This window comes from Pyxicephalus adspersus, chromosome 2 (assembly GCF_032062135.1).
Source record: "Pyxicephalus adspersus chromosome 2, UCB_Pads_2.0, whole genome shotgun sequence".
Lineage (NCBI taxonomy): Eukaryota > Metazoa > Chordata > Amphibia > Anura > Pyxicephalidae > Pyxicephalus > Pyxicephalus adspersus.
The window spans coordinates 51,910,854-51,936,942 of record NC_092859.1 but is presented as its reverse complement, the minus strand read 5'-3'; the positions used below and the strand labels follow the sequence as shown (position 1 = coordinate 51,936,942).

Sequence of the window (26,089 nt, the reverse complement as noted above, 5' to 3'; positions counted from 1 at the left end):
TGTTATTGGGCACAGTGCTGGATGGATGCTATGTAGGACCTAGATGTCCCAGATACCACATCTAAGGTAAAACTAGCTATGTTGTGTCTGTAGGGAACCTCTCTACTGGTTATTCAGAATTTTTGTTCTGGGGCAGGTTTTACTGGGAATCTGCAAAAGGAAGGTAGGGTGGATTCCCAATTCCAGGTCAGACATTTTCCTAAGACCGAGAAGCCTATTTAGCATACCCTATGCTAAGCAGCAAGTGTGTATGGCTGCAGGTTAGACTGGCTGTGGGTCATAATAAAAACGTTAAACAAAATATATACAGTACAGCAGTCAAGGGTATACAACATATAGTATCCCTGAGGTCCCTTACCCAGAGAAAAAGGTCTTGAGGGTGTCTCCCATATGTGTGCATTGTAAAGTACTCATGTAAAGGAAGACAGCTGTCTTTTAGGTTCCATGTAGAGTGTGCAAAGCATTCAAAAGTGAGGGGCACTTGAAAACTGAATCACCTACGTGATACATGCAGCCATGCTAATACAAGAGAAGCAGATCCAGGTTTGGGAGTAATCCAAACATTCTTTACCCATACACAGAAAATCCAGGGCAGGGCCCCAAGGGCCCAGAACAATTACTGGTGACTTTTATAGAAGCCAGTAAGCAGACCAGCCAAAACAATAGAACATATAACCAAATAAAATAAGTGAGAAATATGAATATATCAAACATACCAAGGGTACTTTAAAGCAGATACATACCAATTAAACCATGTATAAAAAATTACAAAATTTATTCCAAACATATAAAACATAATAATGACTCTCCAAACATTGTTTAGTCTCAATTTTCATTCAACGCCTGTCACAGATTAATTGAGACCTATATTATTTATACAAAGAATTACAGTATAGAAAAGCATTAATAACAGAATATAAAAAGACTCAACACAATACAGGAGAAATAATATCTTAGCTGTGGAACTATCCATTTCATCTCATGGTCCAACACTCATTTATACTTCATTCCCCATCTGATCTGCATGCCATTAAACATGCCCATCATAAACCCGAGTGGGGGAGTTGTTGAATGCTCCAAGCGTTTCGGATCTCTCCATACCAATCCTGTCAAGAATAGGGTAAGGTAGTATCCCGCTTCCCCTGCAGCTGTTTCAGCCTGGCAGCAGGAACTTTCCTTCATGTAGACTCCTCACTATGAGACAGAGCTGAAAAAAAATTACTCCTACTCATTTTATCTGGTTTTGTGTAGTTTAATCTCTAGGTGGTACCATTTCCTTAGGTTCTTGTGTTTTGCACCTAGAATTCTGTGACACTTGAACCTACTGTTTTATCTCACTGACTTAACAATGTCTCTAACTTAACAATGGAAAGAAAGTGTTTGCCATTGACAGACAAACCAGCAAGTCCTTGAGTACAGGAGCATATGAAATGCTATTCCTAATTTACACTTTTTATTTACCAAAAATTTTTATTTATAATATAGAAATTTAAAAGTGTTTTTTTTTTGCAGTGGAAGAAATTATTGCTTTAAAACAAACCTACTTTCAAGTTTGTGGCACATTTGCAATAAATAATTTTTTTATAAAATAGTCATGCAATTAATATATTCCAAACACTTAAATTGCTCAAAGGTTAACATACCTTATTATTAATAGAGATGATATAACAATTAAGCAGAATGATGACAGTCCAACAGCAACCACTGCCAAGACAGTCGTGTGATCATAAGCATTTGAAGGGTTTCCTGAAGGAAGAGTAAGTGCATGGCATCTCTCCCCATGATATCCTGCTTGACACCTAGAAGGAAAACATTATTTCTTAATTTACATCCAGTTTAAACAGAAATAGACTTGAGCATTTGTGAATACTAAAGTATGTACAGCTATGTGAGTTGCCTTAAAAAAACTGTGTTTTGTTTTGTGGCACCTATTGTCTACAATGGGACACCCACCTATTTTAGGCAGGCATTTGTTGGCACAGGTCTTTTTGCTGGATCACCCAGCTTCACTGTAGAAAGTAAAGCTTAATACGTAATAAATCAGGCCAACTGTCTTTATTGAGGATTTCAACTTCCTATTATGTGTGTAATACTCCCAATACATTGGGACTCAGCACCGTGGACTCTGAATATTATTTTCACTGTATGCTAGAAGGTAAACCTACACTGTTACCCTTTTCTATTGTCTTTGCACTGTATTCCTGGAGTTTACCCCACTAGGGAGATTGAGTTGCCTATGTTCAAGAGTTTAAAACATTTTCCTATGCTTCATTAGGTAATAAACAATTATCTATCTATATAAAACTGGATGTATGTGTGTATGTGTGTTTGTTCCACCATCCAAAACGCATAGAGACACTTCAACCAAACTTGCCATACATATGACTAAGACTCATGTGAGTGCACCAGTCATCTTTGTACAGTGCTGTGCTATATGTCAGAGCTATATGTGGATGTATGTATGTATGTGTGTATGTCATCATTAGGAAACACATCAACACGTTTCAACCAAACTTGCCATACATATGACTAAGACTCATGTGAGTGCACCAGTCATCTCTGTACAGTGCTGTGCTATATGTCAGAGCTATATTTGGATGTATCTATGTATGTGTGTATGTCATCATTAGGAAACACATCAACACATTTCAACCAAACTTGCTAGACATTTGATTCAGACTCATGTAAGTGCACCGCTGATCTTTGTGCAGCGCTGTGCTGTATATCAGAGCTATATTTGGTGATCACAAGGAGACATTTCAACCAAACTTGTGTTCCACCATCACTCGGAAACGTATCGAGTCATTTAAATCAAACTTGCTAGACATATGACTCAGACTCATGTGAGTGCACCGCTGATCTTTGTACATCGCTGTGGTATATGTCAGTGGTATACTTGGATGTATGTTTGTATATATGTGTTATATATATAGATGTGTGTATGTCATCACTAGGAAACACACAGAGACATTTTAACCAAACTTGCTATGTTCCACCATCACTCAGAAACTCATGGAGACAGTTCAACCAAACTTGCTAGACATATGACTCAGACTCATGTGAGTGCACCGCTGATCTTTGTACATAGGTGTGGTATATGTCAGAGGTATATTTGCAAGTATGTATTGCACAGTGACAGTGTGCCTTTTGCTTACATACTTTTTTTGGACTCTTTTACAAATTTCTGGCCTGTAATAATGCCTTCCAGAAAATGTAAGGCAATTGGCCAAGTACAATCAAAGGCAAAAAAAATGAAACAACACTGTAGACAAGAAAATCCCAAGGACAGAAATAAAAGATTTACCAACGCTGCGTGAGCGAGCTACTACATCTAGAGCTTCAGAGACAGTACAACTGCACGAGACCCGACTACAGGATAACAGAGATAGAGCTACTACATCTAGAGCTTCATAGACCGTACAACAGCATGACATCCGAGTACAGAAAATGAGAGAAAGAGCTACTACATCTGGAGCTTCAGAGACAGTACAACTGCATGAGTGCCGACTACGGGAAATGAAAGATAGAGCTACTACATCTAGAGCTTCAGAGACACTACAACAGTGTAGGACCCATGTACAGGACATGAGATAAAGAGATACTACATATAGAGCTTCAGAGACAATACAACAGCGTGAGACCCGAGTACACGAAATGAGAGAAGGTACCAGATAATCATGGACTGCACAACATTTTAGCTTAGCACTGGAAGGATTCCACTATGATCCACATAAAGACTACTCGCCGCATGCACGTGTTACCATCGTAAAAATGGAAATGGTTTGTAGGTACTGTCAAGCCAAGAAGTTTAAATCTGAGTCTCCTGGTATTAGCTGCAAAAACGAGAAACTGGAAACACCACCACAAGAACTTTAGAATTACACATAAGCAAATACATCAGTCACAGCATTTACTTTATAACATCAGAACTCATGTTTCCAAATGGCATCATTCGGCGCCACATCAGTTGTTCAACAGCCTGGATTTCCATCCACATTCACGGTTCAAGGGCAAATTTACCATAAAGCGGGATCGTTATCTCCGCTGCCAGATCAACCACCAAAATTTCTACAACTATATTTTATTAAAAACAAACAAATAGAAACTGACCAGAGGTGCACCTTTATCTCAAGAACAAAATTTCAGATTGTCCTAAAGTTACAAAGGATGTTTCATGAGCACGATGTTCTTATTAAAACATTTAAAAGAGCATTGGAACATATGCCAATGGATGAATATAAAGTAGTCATAAGAGCAGACCGAAGACCAGCAGGCGAACACGGGCTGCAGATGAAGTTGCGGTGATCACATCACATGATGAGTTTGAGCAACAGGATATCGTAATTTAACGATGCGGCAATTCATTGCAGCGCATTTCAGAAACACATTGATCTTATGATGCTCTACAGTACCCAGTGATATTCCCCCAAGGTGAAGATGTATATCATTTTAATCTGAGGCAGGTTAACCCAAAAACAGGTGAAACATCCAGCAAAAAAGTTTCAGCCATGGATTTCTATGCATACAGAATAATGGTTCAAGATACTGAATAGATGCACATACAACAGAACAGACTGAACGTCTTCTTTGCATTCTTATTATTTATCAGAAGTTAAACAGCATGGGATATTTATAGCAGTCTTATTTTACCACTTTTGTCACTCTCCTATAAAACAATATCCTTGTTTGGACATTATTCCTGGCTGCTCAGGAAAATGAACTAAGACAGACCAACACAGTTTCTAAATGGTTGGTGTTGTGCCTGCTGCTCAGATAAAGAAATGTATCTCTGGCAATTCACCATGTATTTTGTATGTAAATTATGTTGTTCATGCATCCTGATTTTTTTTCACAATGTCAATGACAGTTATTAACATACTGTTAACCCAATAAATATATTTTTAGCTCTAAATTCTGAGCATGCTCAACTAGTTAGGCCTCAACTTGCACTTGCCCATGGTTATCCAGCAAGGAAACTGGGTGCAAGCGTGGGCATGGCCTCAGGCTCCATGTATACCTGTCTGTACAGCAGACCTGGCTTGCTAGGAATACAGACAGGTACACATGGAGCCTTAACCTTCTTTTTTATCTGGCTTCCTTTCTGGCCAGCCTGGCCTTGCCTTCCAAATGGCTTCCTTGCTATTTTATCCTAACCTTTTTAGCACACTATTCCCATGCTAGTTCACTACACTTACATCCGGCTCCTTTTTTTCTGACTAGCTGGGCCTGAGACCAGTAGCTGAAACTGAACCCAAAAGTACAATACTGTCATACTCACTTTTCTCTTACCACCAGGCATCTGAATCAGACTCAGTATTGAAAAAAAAGGAGAGAAGCCCTGCAAGGCCTTGTTTGAATGATATAGGTTATTTCTGATGTTTTAAAGCTCAGGATGCTCACAATAGGAAAGCAACAACCAATTAAAAGCTACTGTATTCCCAGGTCTAAATGAACACACAGATTTTCAAAGTGTTTTGACTTATAGGATATATACAACCACGGCTTTTTTTATAATTTAATTTACTGAGTTCGGGCACCTTTTTTGACAGGTTTTCCAAAAGAGAATTACAATTTTAAAGCCCCCATAAAAGCTTTACCTACTCTCTTTTCTGTAGGATGTGCTCTCTGGGGGAAAGGTCTGGTGAGTTCCGGCACCTTTTTTCTAACAAAAAAAGCATTGTATACAACAATATGCATTTAAAAATGAAATTGAATCATATATATCTGATTTTGTTCATGGATCAAATGATATATGTATTTATTGTAAGATGTTTAATCTATGTTGATACATTAAGAATCCACTGCGTATATATATAATTTTTGTTGTAAGATGTGTATAGCACATGAGATGATGTTGTATGCACTTATATGACATCACATATATAAAATATTGTTTTACGGTCCTGTATTTGGATTGCTCTCTTTTTTATTGACAACTCCAGCATAATACTATGTTAGCTTTGGATCATATGGTGCGATATAATGGTCATAATGTCTACGGACAGGAAATTATGCTATTGCAAACAGGAAAAGATATAATTACCGGAAACTGGATCTTTGAAAAGCCACATGTGTGGGAGGATTCCCTGATTAGCAGGACACTATAAAGGGCTACAATTGGGATAAAAACAACACTGTGCCCACTACTAACAAACCAAAAGAATAGCTGGAGGGTTGAAAGCTGGACAAATATGGGTGGTGGTAGAGTACTGGTAATATACAGATGGATGTTGAAGAAATGTATTTGGCTCTTTGGCACATTTTACTCTGGTAATTGCATATTGGTATTGTTGGGTCACAACAATAAATAGACCTAAAAAATAATTATAATAGGATCTAATATATACATTATATTTTAGCCTAGTACCTCTAGTACCATATTTATCTTGGAGAATCTTGAACAAAAAGCTGATATGAGAACAAAGGGAGATCCATATATTGATGTTTTGATGTGATGTCCGGCATGCTCATGCATATGCAACAACAAACTATATGAGTGAAGTTTTCACAATGTTGTGTTCCTGGTAAAGGTTATAATACAAATATATATATATATATGACTATGTGACATAACCTAGTGCTATCAAATTTATTTCTGCAGGGTTTTGACCGCTCTGTTTTTTAAATTATTTTCTAAGTAACTTAATCGTATGTAGCAGACCATGTTCTTTGAATTGAGTGTAGACATAGAAAGCACATTACTTATAGTGGTAATGTTTAACACTGTAGTTTTCAGAAAAATTTCATGGAAATTTTACATTTTACATTGATGTTTTAAAATAAAAACAATATGTGCCTTCAAACAAACCCAGCTTCACTGATGAAAGGGATCACAAGGGATCAAGAGGATACAGGATACAAAAACAATCAAAGGGAAAACAAAAATTACAAAAAGTAATAACTCGATACAGGTATAAAATAATACAAAACATCTCCATGAAAAACCAAGAAGGAGAATGAACATTGAATGTCAAGTAAAATATTAATGCAAAATGTATAGTAAACCAAGGTGTTACTGTCACAATTTGTTACTGCCAAGCCTCAAAGAAAAAAGAGGAATAAGGAGAAATAAAATACATGAACAAAAGTGGGGTTCCTAGCCTTGTTCATTAATCGATTGCCCACCGAATATTACCCAAAAGGTAATACCCTAATTAAAGCCATGTTAGTTCAAAGGGCGAGGACTAAAGTAAATATTGATACTAAGGAGACCAAACCTTTTGGTGTTTTTGCACGTTGTCATTTATTCTAGCTGTTAGGAGTTCTATTGATGTAACATTCTCTATGTGGCAATAAAGGTCAAGGATGGTCAGAGGGCAGCAGTTATTTCCTTTCCAGTGTAATTATGCAACATGATGCAGTCAATACATTAGTTATTAGCTTACCCAGCACGTTTGAAATGTCTCTGATGGGCAGGCTCAGAAGGTGAGTTACCAAATTTCCTGAATGAAGGTATCAGCCAACCAGTACAACAGCTGATTCACCTCACCCCGAAAGGGCGCATGACTGGGGCAGGACCACATAATGTGGATAAACGGCATGCACTTTCTCCAAAGTATAACACCAATGCTTCATTATTTTTTAAATATTTTTCACAGTAATAGGGTGCATAAGGAACTCTTATGAGCCTGTCTCCAATTCACCTTCAATAGCTCAAGTGGAATCATTCTGTCCAGAATTGTGATCCACTTACATACATATGAGTGAACAGGCACCTGAGAGGTATGATTCTCAACAAAATATCTATAGATAGCTATATAAGGCTTTAGTGGGTAATTCGAAGTTGCTCTACATTTCAGAAAAGTAGAGCAGACATTGAATTCTAAAATGAATGATTTGACAAAAACAAAAAAGCTACGTGGAATTCTATGTGGCATCTCTCAAATGTGTAATTATGGGAGCTTTAAAGAAGTTAGAGGGAACCTGGAGGTTAATAATGAAACATATGTCTAACATATGTCTTAATAATGAGTCATATGTCTAGCAATTACATTGCTGCCATATATGTTTAGTAAATTGCATAGGAGCCAGCAGCAAAGCATCAGGAGCTCCATGTTTTTGAGTTGAGATGAATAGAGGCCAGCCATACTTCATCCATCTGTTAAACTACCTCAAGGTAGCCCACAAGGATAATTGACCCAAATGTGCTGCATAATAATACTTTGGGAGAAATTTGGGAACACCAAGACCACCACTTTCCCTTAATGAACATATCTGCCACAATACCTGTCGGTTCCCGTGGGGGTCTCCACTAAACCATCCCGCCGTATCCCGGTCCTATGCGCCCTGTCAAGCTTCCAAGCGTAGCACTCACTCTCTGTCCAATAGAGAATGCAGCACTTTAAAGACAAAGACCAGAGAAAAGGAACTTCCTAAAGGGGCAGAGACTATTTTATCCTCAGCAATAATGATGGCTGATGCTGTGACTTTGCACAAGCTACCCTGCTACCCTGATTTGTGTCCTATCCCTTTTTCTGATCTGACCTGTGCCTGGACCTGGCCATGTTTGTCTGCTGCCTGCCCTGACATGTGCCTGAATCTTGACCACACTTGCCTTCTGCCTGCCCTGACCTTTGCCTGGACCCTGATTACATTTGTCTGCCACCTACCAAGACCTGTACTTAGATTGTGACAATGCTTCTCTGCTGCCTGCTCTAATCCTTACTTGGACGAGGACTGCATTGGCCTACTGCCTGTTTCCAGAATAAGGCTGGTCCAGTTAGCCATAAGGGTCATGACCTGGTGACATTTAGCAGCAAAGAGCCAAGTGGCCTCTAGGCTACTGGCTCACCACCCCTTGGGTGGGGTGCCCTGTTAAAGACTTTGTGTCACATAGACTCTGCGCCTTAAGTGATGCCAATACCCTTCAAAGAAGATCCTGTGGAGATCCTAAAAGAGCATTGGTTCTTATACGCCAAGATAAAGTTCAGCACATACAACTGAAAATGTTTAAGCAGAGCACAGACCAGTAGAATCTCAAACCAGTAAAGAAGCCTAGGTAAAATGGACATCTCAATCAGAGCAATATGTCCAAAGAAAAAAAAAGACCTTAATCTCCATTTATGCATTATGATACATAGCTCCCTAAAAATGCAAGGGTAACTCCCTATCTAATAAGCCTGCAATCCTACTATTATTTTCATATGCATTTTTTTTACCCTTTTGACCTAGTACTACATTGTTGCTTTTTACTCCTATCATTTTAGGACATATGCCACAATCTCTGGACACTTTAAACATTATACTGCTAGTCTATTCACTCCAATCACCTACCACACTGATTATAAATACAATATTTACAAAATAACCACAAAGCTCACAATATTCATTTCCTAAATAGACACTTGTTTATCTAGATTTGGGTTTATTCGATATTACATATGATAAAGTGTTTCTTGTAACAGTATCTAACATTCTCATAAATACCCCTGAGGAAGCCAAGAGGCGAAAGCATTAGAAATGCTATGTTTTCATACTTCTCCAAAAATCTAGGCTCTTTACTTTATATTTTGTGGTCGTGTACCCTATGAATACTCAATAGGAACCAACCCACTACATGATGTATATGGGTCTATCTCTGTTACAGATCCTTATTCTTTAATGCTTATGTGTTTGTGATTTTCAATACAAATTTGTCTGCCAGAAAACCCCAGCTTCTCTTTGTTCTCAATTTTTAATTGTATTGATGTGGGCTTGACATTACTAAGCCTAGGTATGGAGGAAGAAACTTAGATTGCTAAAATCCTAGAGTAATTATATGTAATTATTATGTTTATATAGCATATGATACAGCAGGATGGAGTAAGAAATACACCTAAATATTTAATACAGTCAGTTCTTCAATGATAATTCTGCTGTAGTGCCTGGAGGGTGGCAGAAGAATAATTAAGGAACAGGACAATTTTACTAGGGTAACTTTTATAGCCCAACAGGGTGCCATATTAATTCAAGGTGTGGTGAAGACATGGTAAACTAATAGGGGTAAGCGGGGGACAATATATCACCTCCGTACAAAGCGATTATTTAGATCTCCAACACAATGGAAACCATAGGGATATCAGGATGCTGTTTGATTCTTAAAACCAAACATTCAACACAGACAGCAAACAGGGGAGGTAAAGGACAACTCTGGTGTGTACTATTTTATTGTGTATAAATGGTGACTTCACATGGGGAAATTTAACATCCACCTTGAGGGAAGAGTATAAAGCTTGGGGTTTTTTTTCTGCATCCAGGCTAAATATAAGCACCCCCTGCTCAAGCCTTTTGATGGCATCAATAAGACAGATGGCCAAGATCCTGGTGAACATTTCTAGTTCGAAATTGAGTGGGGCATGGTTTTAAACCTGGCTTTAGAAAAACTTTATTATAAGAAGGAAGGAATTGCCCTATCTTCCATTAATCAATTAAAGAGGGAGGTTAGGTAAAGAACAAGTACTGGGGTAAAAGTCTTATAATAAAAATATGGAAGGAGCTTTATGAGAAGGCAGTCCCTTTAACATAAACCTCCTCTGGATTTATGGATAGTTAAGTAAATCTACTGCTAATGAAGACAAAGTGGGCAAAGTGCATGAGGAAAGGTAATCTTTTATGGATTTCTTGAACCTCTGGCTATGTTGTCCTGGTCAAACTGTATAAAGCCTCTGCATTATTATCTGCATTAGGGGCAGCAGCAGCCTGGTATCTAGCTATCCAAGCCAACAGCAAGTTAGCTTTATTACCTTTATCATAATAACACCGATGAGTGTTTACCAGTGATTTTCTCAACCCTATCAATATCAGGTTCCCAAATGAGGCTACGTGTTTCCACCACCCTTTTTGATTCCAAAGAATCAAAAGTGAAGGACACTCAGCCATATCCCACTCTAGCCCTATCAAGGCAGTCTCTAATTGGGATTTTGTGGCGGTTTTATCTAACTTTTGCCTGGTGGCTTTCTTTGTACAATGCCCATAAAGGACTACCTTATGAACCTCCCAAAGAGTAGATGTCTGAGAGACCAAATTTAAATTCTCCCAAAAACATCTATCAAGCTCCAGTTGAAATTCTGGCTTAGTGGGGCTATATTTAGAGAGATAATCATTGAGCTTTAAATGACAGCTCCTCCTAGGAGCGCTTCATAGAGCGACATTCAAGAAGACTGGCGCATGATCTTACCAGTTGATGTGCCCTATTTACGAGATGGAGGGAACCCGAAGAGCAGGATTATCAAGTAATTCAGAGAAAAAAAATTATATTCTCAGTCCTCTGGGTTTTGCAAGTGCCAGACATCATACAGGGAAAGCGTCCGCATTAAAGCTTGGAAACAAAAGTAAACAATATTCTAATATTCAATATAGCCCTAAGTCTAGGGCTAATAGACAGACAATCTAAAGAAGATGTATGTAAAATGTTGAAATACCACCACAGGGAGGACATATGTATGTGCAAACTTATTGAAGGTATACCTGCAGTGGCCTGCTTGAAGAGAATACATTCAAGGTCCTTGATACCAGTCTCAACCGATCCTGAAAACCAAAAAATCAATCCCAGTTAACCTATCAGTTTGCATCCTATCCTGTAGCTTCTGTAACTTTCAATGGCAAGATTCCTGTAACCAGCAGTGGAGACAGGTTTAGAGCCTATCCAAGATCTTCTGGGAAAACGTGGCAATCAGACAGACTAAACATCCTGAAAAGGAAATGCTTTGTCTCTGAAAAACCATTGAAACTGAATGAATGGCCAATGGGCCATGTCACAAATATCCTACCTGACATAAATGATAGAGTTTCTTAAGGTGGAAATAAAGGCCACACAAGTTGTAAATTCAAAGGTTGTTTCTAAGACCAATGACAGAACTGGAGTTGCCGAGTGTGTGCCAATAGTTAGGTTCTGTTTATGAATATAGCGTAAATAGAAGTAATTCGGTCCCCCTGCTTTATTAACATCTGTTTTGTAATGTTTCTTTCTCTCTGCCTTCAAGAAGATCATCTGATGAGCTTGGAGGACATATGTTCTCTATGATAGCAGACTTATATGTACTTATATGTACTCCTGCTGCTGTTGCGTCCAAGCCGATTCAAACTTCAGTGGCATGTTAAAATTGCTTTTAACAATCCTATATAGTGAGATGTATACTTTGCTGTATAAATCCATTTTGGATTCAAGATATTGACATGGTCAGGGTAATACCCTTGTTTAAACATTCAGATATATGTGCCACATCCCAGCTATTGTAGCTAACATTTCCCAAAGATATTGGTAGTAGGAATGGGACTTTAACGGCACTGATAACAAAAAACTTAACTTTTATTTAGGACATTAAAACTGGTATTAAATGTTCCATATTCTAACATATCATTCCTATATTTAAAACACTCCACTTAAGTTTATAAAACATAGAACAAAAGATTGAGTTTTCTACAGTCTCACAACTGTATTGGACATTCAATGTGTTTTGCTGACTTTTTCATCTGCTTCATCAGGAATCAGTAAAGAGACTTCTGTTAACAACACTTCTTTAAGTAAAAGCACCTCCTCCGATGGTATCAATCTAAACATGTATGGGAGACAGCAATCGATGAAGGCAGAACGCGGACTCAAAGCAGCAGGACAGTCTTAGCATACCCAGGATGAAATGTATTGTTTGCTTCTCAATTTGTCACAACCTCCATTTTCTTGATATAAAATATGAAAATGCATGGAACTGTATGCAGATCCACTCTGAAAGGAAGTCTTTCTTCAAAGATTAAGTTCCTTGGGTATGCTAATATTGAGACTGCTGTGTCTACCCCTACTGGTCCACGTCCGCGTCAAATCATAGTTGTAAGACTGTAGACAACTAAATATAGGAATGCTATGTTAGAATATGGCACATTTGATTCCTGTTTAAATGTCTTAAATAAAATTATCAGTGCCGTTACTACTACCAATATCTTTGTGAAATAAATCCATTTTGATTATAATCTTCAAATTGATGTGGTTGTTGATTTCAAGTAGAAATCATCAGTTGAATACTATGTTTCTACATTTTGACTGTTCATTTAAACCTCTGTATGAAGCTATGATCACTTTTAAAGTATTTTATTGTCAGGAATTAATGTGTAGTTAAAATTCTAATACTGAAGTCTTTAAAGTGTGCATATATTACATTGAACCCATTTACGAGTGATAAACTAGGCTAGATAAATTAGACAAGGGCAAGTAATTGATGGAATCTTGGAGAATATAATGATAAAAAGTGTTATAAAGTACTAACCAGATGTATTAGTGAAGGTTGTGAAGGATTAAAATAGTTTTCTGATAAGACTTGCGGTGGAGGCTGCAGTAGGAGAGCTACCCACGTGTCCGCTACCCAGCACTGCACATGTGCTGGGACAGATAGGTCTGTCTATGACAAGGTATGGGGAGTGGCACTATGGCAGCGTCCGTGACAAGTAATGGGGTATCTGCAGCTGGAACCTATGATCTCTCCTCTGTACTAAAACCTTTCCAGTCAATTGGGTACATAAGCCTATTGTGAGACATTTTGGAATCCAAAATTTGATGGACTTCAACTTCAACAGAATTAGCTGCAGAAGTAGCCAGCGAAGAGGCACGAGAAAAGCAATTGATGACCAACAGCTTAAGCAGAGACACATGGAAAGCCTTGGGCAGCTTGAGATGTGGAGGAAGGCGTAGCTTATAACAATCTGGGTTAACGTTGGCAGAAATGACAGGAAACTTCAGAGAAAGCACCCTGCAATGAATATTCCTTGTAGAGCCAGTCTTCATCCTGGAGCCAGTCCCCAAACTGGAGAAGAGCCACCTTACGGCGACGCTAATCAGCAAACTTTTTGTAGCGGACAGCTGACTGCTCTAGGTGCTCTGAGGTTGAATTCGAAATACAGTTGAAGTCCCCTTGCAGGGCACAGTATGCGGGTACTTTGGCAGAGTAGAGTATAGGAGATGCAAGGCGAGGATGTTTGCAGTAGAGAATGAAAAATGGAGACACCTTGGTGCTGGTGCAGACATGATTATTGTGGGCAGATAAAAGGGCTCGAAAGTATTGTTCCAAGCACTGCTTGACCCTTTCCGTCTGCCCATTGGTTTGTGGGTGCTAAGCTAAGGAAAACTCCACAGAATAGTCCAGGTATTTGCAGAAGCCTTGTCAGAAATGGCAAGTAAATTGCACCCTACAATCTGACACAATACGAGTGGGCTTACCATGAAGCTGAAAAATTTCTTGAACAAAGTTTGGCACCAAAGCCAGAAGAGGTACAAAATGGGCCATTTTAAAAAAGCGATTCACAACCACCTAAGTAACCATACAAGCATCAGAAGGAGGTAGATCAGTGATGAAATTCATAGATAGATGACACCAAGGTTCTGTGGGAACAGGTAGTGGAAGAAGCTGGCCTGCTGGGTTGCAGGTGCCAGTCTTTATTTGAGCACAGACAAAAATAGTTAAAAATAGCTGCAACCTTTTCAGGATCCATAGGGAGGACCTCTTTGGAAACAATGTAGCACAGAAAGGGGGACTTGGGGGAGTTCAAACAAGCCTTTGCATATAGTCCGTTGTCTCAGAGCCGTTGTAGGACTAAACAAACATGCAATCTCTGAGTGGGCAAATCAGGGGAAAAAATCAGGATGTCATCCAGGTAAACCACAACATGATGTATAACAGGTCACAAAAAATGTAATTCACAAACTTTAGAAAAACAGTAGGAGCATTACAGGAACTAAAGGGCATCACAAGATACTTGTAATATCCATCTCTGGTATTAAACTCTGTCTTTCATTCATCCCCCTCCTTGATCTGAATTAGGTAAAATCTCCTCAGAGGTCTAGCTTAGTAAAGATCTGTGTGCCCCGAAGGCTATAGAAGGTCAAACTGTCCCATCTTTCTTCTGTACAAAGAAGAACCCTGCAGGAGAAGAGGACTTGGGTATTAACCCTCTCTGGCAATTATCCTGTCATAGCCCTGGTTTGTGGAGAGGTACACTCCACCCATGGGAGATGTGGAATTAGTAATGAGGTCTATTGCACAGTCGTAAGGCCGGTGGGGAGGTAGCTGTTCAGGATTGGGCTTAGAGAAGACATCCTGGAAATCCATACTGACTTGGAATGGACGGAGCAACTTCAGGAGTTTAGAAAGCAAGAGGCCTGATAGGCATGAGCTTGGCCAGGCATTTAGAGTGACCTCAAGCCAATACCTCAGGAGTAGACCAATCAGGCACAGGAGAATATGTTAAAGCTATGGGAGTCCCAGGATGACTGTAGAGCTGGCCTGAGGAAGAACAAGAAAAATGATGGTCTCATGTTGAAGCACACCAACAGACATATAGGTTTCATCTGGAAGCAGATAAGTCCCAATGAGTGAGGATTACCATCTACCACAGAGATGCTCAAAGGTTGAGTTTTTTTTAAACATTCTTTATTTTTATTTTATTGGGAAAAAAGAACACAATACATAAAAACCACATAGATAGAAACAATAAAATCTCAGAGTAAGACAAAAACTGAACAATGGTAAGTATGGGGAAACAAAGACCGGTGCATTGCATATATCACATCATAACACAAACAAAGAAGTTACTCGTGGTGTAGTTACAGGCAAATCAGCATCATCGGACAATCGATGCTGCAAAGGGTGTTATAAAGAACAGGTAAGTGAATGTAACCTGAGATACTCCAGGCCCCCCTCCCTCAGCCTGAGAGGCTCAGATCCAGGTGGCGCCTGAACTCCAGTGTGTCCCAATAGTAAATCCAACCACCCCATAACATATTAAATTTCTCTTGCGTGCCTCTCAGGCTCGCAGCCAAAGGCTGAGTTAATGGCTACATATGCCAAGCTGACAAAGCACCTGGATATGGGTGGCCTCCTGGGCGAGTGGTTGGAATCTGCTGAGGTCTGGGAGAGTGTAGTCATAGTTTGTGCAAACTATCACGCTTGAGGAGACAGGGCCACTAGGGGGTGCTATGGCTTGCACAGAAGTGGTGTGAGCCCAGAGGAGAGCCAAGGTGTAGAGTTTAAGCAGTAACCAAGTCTTCTCCAGAGCCTCCAGTGGTACGGATGTTGCGCTGCTGGTTACTGCCAGGTCGCAGTCCTTGGGAATACCAGGGCAGTATGATACACCGTATCAAATCACTAAGCAGAAGAATTGTCAAGGAAGGCCGGGGTCGAGGCTGGCAGCAAGCAAGCGGGGTCAGATCACAAGCCAGGGGTCAAATACCAGGCATCCAAAAAATAGACAATGGTGACACAGGGGCCACCGCCAACACAAGGAACAAAGGAGACATTGGAAGCAACAGGAGGCACAGACGAAACTGGGATAACCACAGACACAGCTAAAGTAGCTAAATAGCCAAGAATGATAAAACTTAGAAGAGCAGGCATGCCCAGGGTCAGAACTGCCCGTATGCGCAGGAGAGAGACACCAGCACTTGAGGAAGAGGTATTTGTGAAAGAGGGTATGAGTGAGGATGGCATTAGTAGGTCATTGGCAGAGTGAAGAGAGTGGCAAGGGGTGTATTTTTCCACCAGGTCAGAAAGGGTAGTGGGACAAGGACTGTGGAGGGATTGGAAGGCAAAGCACAAGGAACTTGAATTTGATTCTGAGGTGAAACAGAAGCCAATGAAGAGAACTACAAAGAGATGCAGTAGAAGAGGAGTGGTGGGAAGGTGGAATGTCTGGCTGAAGCATTCATAATAGATTGTAGAGGGGACAGTCGGGTTAGTCGGTTGGAATATTAGAGAGAAGGATGTTGCAGTAGTCCATAAGAGAGATAATTAGAGCATGTACAAGGAGTTTGGTGGTCTCTGGGCACAGGTAGGGGCAGATTTTGGAGATATTGCGCAGGTGAAAGTGACAGGACTTAAAAATGTTCTGAATTTGGGAGGTAAATGACAGGGCAGCATCAAAGTTTAGGCCAGGACAGTGTGCCTGGGACAAACAACAGTATTGTTAACAGTTAGAAAAATTTGGAATTTGAGGGGGTGGGGGGGAGGGGGGGGTTAATAAGTTCTGTTTTTTTCAGGTTGAGTTTCATCGAGGACTGAGGGAGACAAGTCAGAGGTGGACAGTTAGATTTGAGTGTCATCAGCATACAGATGGTAATGTTCTGCTTTAATTGAACCAGGCAGGATTGCTGGCTGTCTTACACCACTTCTCCAGCTCTCAGGGTATTCCCATATCAATTTTCCCTGAGGTCGTATAGGTAAGCTTGAAGGAGAATGAGGAGAGAGCTGAGTATACCACAAATATCTAACCTTTATAAACCTCCAACAATCTGGATGAGCTTTCAAAAGGGGTCATTGTATAAGGTGGAGGGTTCTGTGCAATTTTATGTTCAAAAAATGAGTGTTATTGGCAATATGTAAAAAACTGAGACTTGGCATTTTCAGAGACGTGCATAGAAGGCAAATGAGCTAGGATCCACGTGATTGCTTCAAAGGCAAATGATGGACAGGCTAGGGCTTCCAAACCTACCAAATGGGGTCTGTTATAGAACAATGAAGAACAGAAGAGCTGAGCTACCTGTGCAGCCTGACAGTAGTAAGAAGCGTTTGGGACCCTCCAAACATCTGCAGAGCAAACAGTGTCGTTAGTGAGAGTATGAAACAGGTATACCCATAGGGCTGTCAAATGCTTTTTGTATATAGATCAAAAAGAGCATTTCATTTCTGTCCTGGCCTAAGTCACCACGGAAATGTGATTAGTAGATCTTCTTGTTCGGTCTGGTGCTTGTCTGTTAGTAATTAAACCTTCTATAGGAGGCTAGAAAGAAGTTGGGCCAAAGAGATAATATTTTATTTATATTTTATGAGGGGAGTAGGTAAGTAGTTTGCAACCAAGATGTATCGTTACCTGGTTTAGAGAAAACACTAAAACTGTATAAGCCTTTTTTTTTGAGGGGGGTCTCAGGGCCAGGGGCACTAATAGTTTTTAGGAGCATCATAACATTAAGAATTTCTGTTTCAATAAATTTGTATTGGTTTTTCAATTTATTGGTTAGACATGAAACAAAGAACAGTTGAACTAAAGTACATAGATGGCATAAATACAATGTTCAAAAACAAAAACAATACAGAGAAGAAAATACTGAAACAATACAAAAACTAACAAGAATAAGCACATTATGGGGATTTCCTAAGGTGACGGAATTACCATGTGGATCCAAAATAGAGTCTCTGAAAGACGAAGAAGTAATGTCCCAGCATTAAAAAGAAGGTAAAATATGGTGGAAGTCCACCAGTCTTCAGAAAATAACCTGGGATATATTGGTATAACCTGATGTTATAATCTATCAAACACAAGAACGCAGACAACACACAGAGTGGTGGGGAACAAGGCAGAGGGGGAGAACGGGGTTGGCTGGGGTGAAGCAAAGAAAACTGCGGTATCGAAACCTACTCCGCGAACCAGCAGTTCTCTCTCACATGTCGTGCTGCAGATCCTTGATTTAAATCATTAATAATGACCAATCAAAAACAGGTGGTAAATACTGTATAATTTATGGTTCACATATTCTCTGGAATTTATCATGTTTGTTGTGCAGAATGGCAGATATTTTTTCATTGGCTAGATACCAGGACATTTTGCATTTTACTTGAGCCACCGTTGGCATAGCTGAGCTTCAAGCCTTAGCCAACACCTGCTTAGCAGCAGTAAAAAATTACTGTAACAAGTGGAACTGGGAGAAAGTACAGTGTTCTGGTTTAACATTTAGTAAAGCGACCTTAGGGTCTTTTGGAATGGATCTTCCTAGCACCGTGTATACAAGCTGAAACACAGCAATCCAGAATCTGCATATTCTTGGGCACTCTCATCAGATGTGAAACAATGTGACCTTAAGTGGGCACCCTCTAAAAAAAACTTTCAGAGGAAGTAGCCAAAAACCTGCCGAGCCTAGCAGGTACCATGTACTAATGCATTAATAATTCATAGGTAGCCTCGTGCCATTACTATTGGGGGAGCATCTAGCTGTGTAAGTTGGCATCATCTCATCTCAGGAACAAGTTTCATTTGTAGATCTGTTTCCCAATTAAACATATAGGCATGTGGTTTAGATGCTGCTAATAGAGAACTGTCAATTATCGTTATATTACCTTTAGGGTTTGGGAGTAAAAACAGGTTAGGTTCATTTTTTTCAAGTTTCAGTCACAGAATGCTTAATCTGCAGATAAACGAAGATCTCACTGGGCAGAATGTTGTATTTTTCTCTTAAGAACTTATTAGTTAAACACAGATCCAAATGAGTTCTTTTATTTTTTAGTGCTGTCAGGTGTCAGGAGAGTTATACTTAATCTTGCGCTGGGAAGCCAATTGTATAAGGCAGCCCATTATCACTGCTTTATATCCATTCCAAAGTATATCTGGGGTGATGTCAGGGGTGGCGTTCAATGTAAAGTATTGTTGTAGTGATGATTGAACTTTTTAGAAAAGGGCTGGGTCACTCAAAAGAGAGGCATTCGGGGACCAATTACAGCCAGAGGGTTTCTGGTATAAGAAGGAAGGATGTTAAAATTGCATCATGGTCAGACCATGGTATGGGCACTTTTTTCCAGGAGGAGATTAGAGGGAGAGAGGATGCAGCCACCAAAATGTGGTCTGTTCTGGAAAAAAGTTGGTGCTGATGAGAAAAGTGCGTATAATCATGCTTAGCTGGGTGGAATTCACTCCAGCAGTCAACTAAGTGTTGAGACAGTAGAGCCCACAATTGTTTTGCATCTTTGTCCCTAGGAGGATTGGGAGACATCAAAGAAGGCCCTCGTCTTATCCAAAGACGGAATAGGTGCCATGGTCATGGTCATCACCGCACAGTACAAGAGTGTCGTCACCGTGGGTTTCAACCACTTGCAATAATTGTCTAAATACATCTAGTTGATAAGAATTTGGTGGCTACCTCACAAAATTGACCTTAAACTGTATTTAAGACATATGACTATGGTAGGGACATTAGATTGTGTCAACCACACACGCGGTGAGTGAACAGAGCAGCAAACAATTACAGAGTCAACAAAAAAACTATGGCATCCAAAGAGTAGCTAACAGGCTCAACTGTACACAACTTTAACCTTTCTGGCGGTATGAATAATGAGGATTTTTAAATGTGTAAGCGGTACATTTAAAAATCCTCATTATTTCGAAATTCTCACCCGGCCTAAATTCCCGCCCGGCCTAGCTGCCTAATGGTGCTATCCTCGAGCCTAAAACTTGCAAGCAAATGCCTGGCCAGCGTAGGCTTCCCCTGGCCTCGGGTCCTCATCCTACACAAGCGAGGACGCAGATCCCGGCTAGGCATCGCCAGGTTACGCATATGCCCGTCCGGCAACTCCCTGGCAATTCCAACTTCGGGGTTACCGCTTTTGGTATGGGTCCACCCTGAGCCACACTCCGGAATATCGCCAGGGAGGTTAAGTATAGTAGTGGCCTCAGGTTCCAAACCTTCAGGCCTGCAGCCCCAAATAGTGTATTAAAGCATTAGGCACTAACTGTCACGGTCCCTTCTGTGACAGGAGTTTGAGGATCTGTCAGACAAGGTGCATATGTGATTATCTGACAGCCTCTTTGGTTTTACTTGTTTCTGTGTTGTTGTTTGTAATGACCACTCCCCTTGCATCAGGTGCAGCTGCTGGTCATTACTGCTCCTCCATTTAGTCTGGCCTCACACTTCATGCTGTGCGGTTGATATTCACTGTTGGGTTGTGAATAGCTGGAGTGTTGAGCCATCCTGTGTTCCTGTTGATATCTGCTATAAGATAAGTTGCTTTACTTTTGGTGTTTTGGTGTATTGGTGTTTTGCGTTATTTAGTTGTTTACTAGGCCTCAGGGAGACACTGGGTCCTTCAAAGGGGAAGGAACCAGCAGTCTCAAGCCAGACACTACTGCCAGGGCTATACAGGGCTGGTAGGGCCTAGGTTCCTGAGTATGAGCTTTCCTACCATCAGGGGATGCTCATACGGTTAGGAGTTAGGACCAGATTAGGGTGTCTGCAAGGGGTGACCATTCCCTTTCCCCTAATCATTTGAGGCCGAGTAGTATATACACCTTTCTGTTACCCTCCCCTCCCTGTTATACGTGACACTAACGTAAGGCACTAAGGTGGCAATACCAGACAGTTGGGGATGTAAACAAGGGTACCCTCATTAAAGGCCTCTGAAAAACAACAATTCGCTTTTCGTGGAACAGATATGTAAACTTAGGATAACAATTAGCATTTAAACAACACCGCCGTGGGTGGGTAGAAAGAACAACCCACAACATGGTGCAATGCAAATATAAAGACTTCAAAAAGATTTGGTATCATTGTAGAGGATGCAGAGAATCTCGATAGCCCGGTGAAGGCTCGAGTCTCAGAATCTTTCATCCAAATTCCTTGGAGCTCCACCCTGGTGGTATGATTCAGTGGCGATCTCCTTTAGGTTTGCATTTGCCTGGGGGTTGATCTAGAGGTGTTGCTGAGGTTGAAGATTGGCCCTTGCTGAAGTGGCTTGGTGCAGGTTCTGAAGGAAGGAGTCCAACATTTCTAAGATGGTTTTCAAATCAGCTGGAATAGTCGCCCAGTATTGATTATCTCTGTAGGTGAAGATGATCTTAAAAGGGAACCCACATTGGAAATGCATTTGCTTCTTTTGCAGAACGGCAACCACAGGTTTCCTTTCTCTGCATTTCTTGATTGTAGATGGTGCCAGGTCAGTGAAAAGCTGATAATTATATCCCTGGAATGACATCATGTCACCTTCCCTGGCAGTTTTAAGAAGGGTATCCTTTGTGCGATAATAGTGTAATTTCATGATAATGTCCCTTGGGGGCAATCGGATGTGGTCTGGAGAGGGCCCTGTAGATGTTATCAAATTCCAGGCATTCCATAGGGATGTTAGGTACCAGCTCCTGAAACAGGGCTGTAACAGTGGATTGTAGGTCACTGACTGATTCAGGAATACCCCAAATGTGGTTACTGGAGCGTTGCACCCTATTTTTAGTGTCTTCCAGCTGGTTATGCAGGGACTGGGTTTCAGTCTTTAAAGCATCAATTTCTTCCTCATGACCTTCAAGAACAGTAGTAACATCATCCATCCTACCTTCAAGTTGTTTTGTACTATAGCCCAGCTCCTTAAATTCTTTGGAGAAATGCTATTTTAGCTCCCTATAAGGTGGCATCCAGGGCCTTGTGTAGCATGTCCCATATAGCTTTCAGCAGAGCTGCTTGGTCAGCAGATAGTGAGAGTAGAGCAGAATATCCCCCTGGAGAAACAGGCTGGGATGTTTGCAGTATGGAAAGCAGGACTTGTAAGAGATCCAGGGCTACCTGCTGTGATTCTTGAGTGACCATGTGTGAAGGAGTGGCCATCTTGACTGCTGCTGCCTTGGATGGAGCTTTTTTTATGAACAGTTTCTCTGTCCTTCACTTGGTTCTCCTGGCATCGCTGGATGCAGGAAGGGATGAGGAATCCCCTGGGGTAATTCTCAGTAATTTCAGGGATTTCAGGGGAGGTATCCTCGTTTGTTAAGAAGAAAGAAACCATCTAGCGTGGATTCTATCTCTATGCACACTAATTTGTCATTCAACTGGTCGGCTGTCAATAATCTGCGGACCAAAGCCAGATGGTCTCCCCCCCATCCTGCGAAGTTGAACCCTGAATGATCCAACCATGTAGCGGATACCTGGGGTGCTTTGGAGACCAATGGAATAATTGAGGCCAGCATGAAGACATGGTAAATTCTGGAGCAGTGTCTATGGGCTTTGGAGTAAAATGTGAAGTCCCTGACAAGGGGTTCATCTCCCTCCAGATATCGACCAGATCATGCCATCATAGATAAGACTCTGGGTGGATGTCAATGGCAAGGAATTCTAAGTGTGTCCAGAAATTGATTCCAGGCCAGAGTAGATTACCTGTATCTTATGCATGGCCCTAATAAACAATTCCATGAAAAATGCCATTTGTCCTGAGGTGGGAGCATAGTAAACTGAACCAAGTAAAATCTGCCCCCAGGATTTCTGATTAAACATGCTTATCTAAACATAGTTCAACACCACAGTGCTTCTTTTTGGAGTTGGCAAGATAGTAGGTGGGATAATTTATATTTATAAATATAACAAAAAAATTCTCAAAAAAAGTCAAAACCTAACTTGTACAACATCGTTTCAAACAAAGACTACCATATTTTGTGGATTGTTCAACAATCAGAAAAATGTCACATTTAAATGTGTAAATTTTTTTATAGGTAAAACCAAAGGAGCATTTAAAAAAAAATTATATGAACATATCCATTCTACTACAAATATAATGAACCCCATAAATTACCATGTTCTTATACAAGCTTTATTACATTCTCTGCCTTAGATCGAGTATACCCACACCCAAGGTATAAGTATTTAGATTCAAATCTCATTACTTATCAATAATATGTATTATTGTTAAGTATAATATGTATTTTTTGTTTTGCTACAGATTCACTAGATTGGAAGATCCCTGTTTATAAAGTTTTTCATTTATATGAACCATCTACACTCAGCATCATTAATATATTTTTAAGTTATATATTTTTATTGTAGGATTGCTGCATATTATGTCACTGGATGCCCTAAAAAATATCAATTTAATTAACCAGCAGAAAATGTAATACTTATCCAACCTTTATTACCTGATTTTATACACCCATTTTATGTCATATCAAAAGATTCCCTACTCATCCTAAGTTTTTCTTTTTACCTGTACTGACCTGAATGGTCAGTGCATTTCTTGACACAGGAATATATTCATACTGTCACTTTGTTCCCTGAATGGCTAGAATAATACTGAATATCTGGCCATGATCCAGGTGACAGCTACGTACGGACTTAATGCCCTAGCAGTCATGTGGATAAGGGCTGACAGCTAGAAAAGGAGGGCCAGGAGGGCAGAAGAAGGGAGGGGCTACCCTTCTTTATTCAGCACTAGCACAATGCCACTCTTTAAAAATTTGTTGCCAACAGGTGGGCAGAAAAAGAGAAGAACATCCCCTTATTATTCAGCATTAGACCCCTAAGGCCGGGGCCAAGGCAGGCAGCAAGCAAAAGAGGTCAAATCACAGGTCGGGGGTCAAATACCATGTATCCCGGAAACAGACACCAATAACACAGGGGCCACTGCTGACACAGGGAACACAGGAAAAACTGGAAGCAACAGGAGGCACAGGTGACACAGGAATATCCACAGATAGAGAGGAACCCTGAAAAAGCACAAGGGAATTGGCTGGAAACAACAGACTGGGCAACAAGGGGTTAACACAAGAGCTGAACAGAGGAAACACTGAACTGAGCAACAGATGTACAGGAGCTCAGCTAGATAGGGGCTCGGCACTAGTGGAGACATGTTGCATGAACGCTGAGTGCTGTGTCTGAGCTAGTTAAATAGCCAGCGATGATTAAGAGGCTAATTTTTAAATTGGCCGGTGGGTTGGGCGAAACAGATACAGCTTGTGTAGGCATACCCAGAGTTAGATCCGCCTACATGTGCAGGAGAGAGACGCCTGCGCTTTAGAGAGAAAGAGGTAAGTGTGACACACAGTATGGAGCCAGTAGCCAGAGCCCACAAAAGGCAGAGTATTCAGTAACTCTCGGCAGCAGCAGGCTGGTCTATCAAGTAATCTATCAGGATAGAGTTAATGCCGAAGTCCCAATAACAGTAGTTATGCAGCCAAAGTTGAGAGAAATATGTGAGTGAGATCATAGAATAAACCACAATAATCAGGCAAGCTGCAGGATTTAAATAGGAATATAATCATCCTGACTGATCACAGGAACAGGTGCAAGCCACCGAGCAATCAGCATTCAGGCATCACCAAGCAAGATCAGGTTAGTTATGAAAGGTCTCAGTGGGAACCATGAAAGGTAACAGTTCAAAACATTTAAAAACTGAGGAGAACAGAGTTGAGTTCCAAGAGTCAGTTACAGACACAAATGATTATTTAGCACCAGAATAGCATTCATTGTTATAGAAGTTAACAATGTTCTTTTTAGGGCTTTTAACGAAACAAAAATGGGTCCCCCTCTATTTCCTGGATAGGAACATGTGTGCCCCCTCGCCTATCTATAAAAAGTCCTTTGGAATCTGGTTTTCCCAAAAAGGAAGGAAGTGAAGAGAATGTAGCTTTTGACAAAAGGTGGCAAGGGCCATTGTTAGGGGAGTGGGCCTCTTCCCCAAAACATGACCCCTGTGTCGTGGGGGTCTGTGGGTGGGAAGCTTATTTTGGAATCTGGAAGCCCCCTTTATTAAAGGACCTTTCGATATCCACTACCTCATCTTGGGGAATAAGTAAGTCGGTAAATATTAAGGGTCGAAAAGATCTTTAGACAAACAACCTACAATCATTTTTACTAATCTTTATTATTTTTTTTATTTTTATATCCAGCGATGTCTTGTTTCCCTCAATGCTTAGTTTTGTACTGTTTTATTTAGGTCCCTTACTCAGATGCTGCATGTCATGTGCATCTATTCATCTCCTTGTGTCAAATGTGACAGGAACCCAGGTGGCAGTATTGTTTACATAATTCAGCCAATTACAAAACAACAAGTGAAGAAATTCTTCAAAGATTCTGAAGATCTTGTTTTTCGGGTTTGAGCTATTGGATTGTAGTTCAGTCCTAATAAAGGAAAATGCAGCTTGGTCCTCCACAATGCATTGATTTATTGTCTATTGGATTAAAACCTTTTTGCATCCATCTTGCATTGTATGTATTATTTAACCCCTTAAAATTGAACAAAATTCATGCAACTCACCTATCCACATTCCAGAACTAGGCATCACCATCTCTCTTTACTTCTTTCTTTTCAGGACAATCTTTGGCCATCTTGATTGGATATGCCAAGATGATGTAACTTCTGAACAGGAGTTTATTCATCCAGGCACCTACAAGGGAAGGGACTGCCAACCTGGCAACCAAAGCTGACAATGCACATGCCCAGCTCACATTTGACCTCAGAAACCTGGTGCGATCAGGCAGGTAAGACGCATTAGACAGGCAAGACATTGCCTGTTCGTTTTTGCAACAATAATCTTCCAGTTAATGCAAAACATAAAGGGGAACTTTTGGTACACTTTTAACCTTTAAGTTTAATATTGCCGTTTATGTGGAAATGTCCTT

General features: G+C 40.4%; 1 protein-coding gene across 1 annotated transcript in view; it reads right to left on the bottom strand.

The window, feature by feature from the left end:
- HBEGF (heparin binding EGF like growth factor) overlaps positions 1-26,089 on the bottom strand; it is an 89,886-nt gene that overhangs the window by 17,645 nt on the left and 46,152 nt on the right. The window contains exon 4 of the mRNA XM_072400778.1: positions 1,644-1,799. Within this exon, the coding sequence (XP_072256879.1) occupies positions 1,644-1,799 (156 nt within the window). The remainder of the gene's footprint in view (positions 1-1,643; positions 1,800-26,089) is intronic.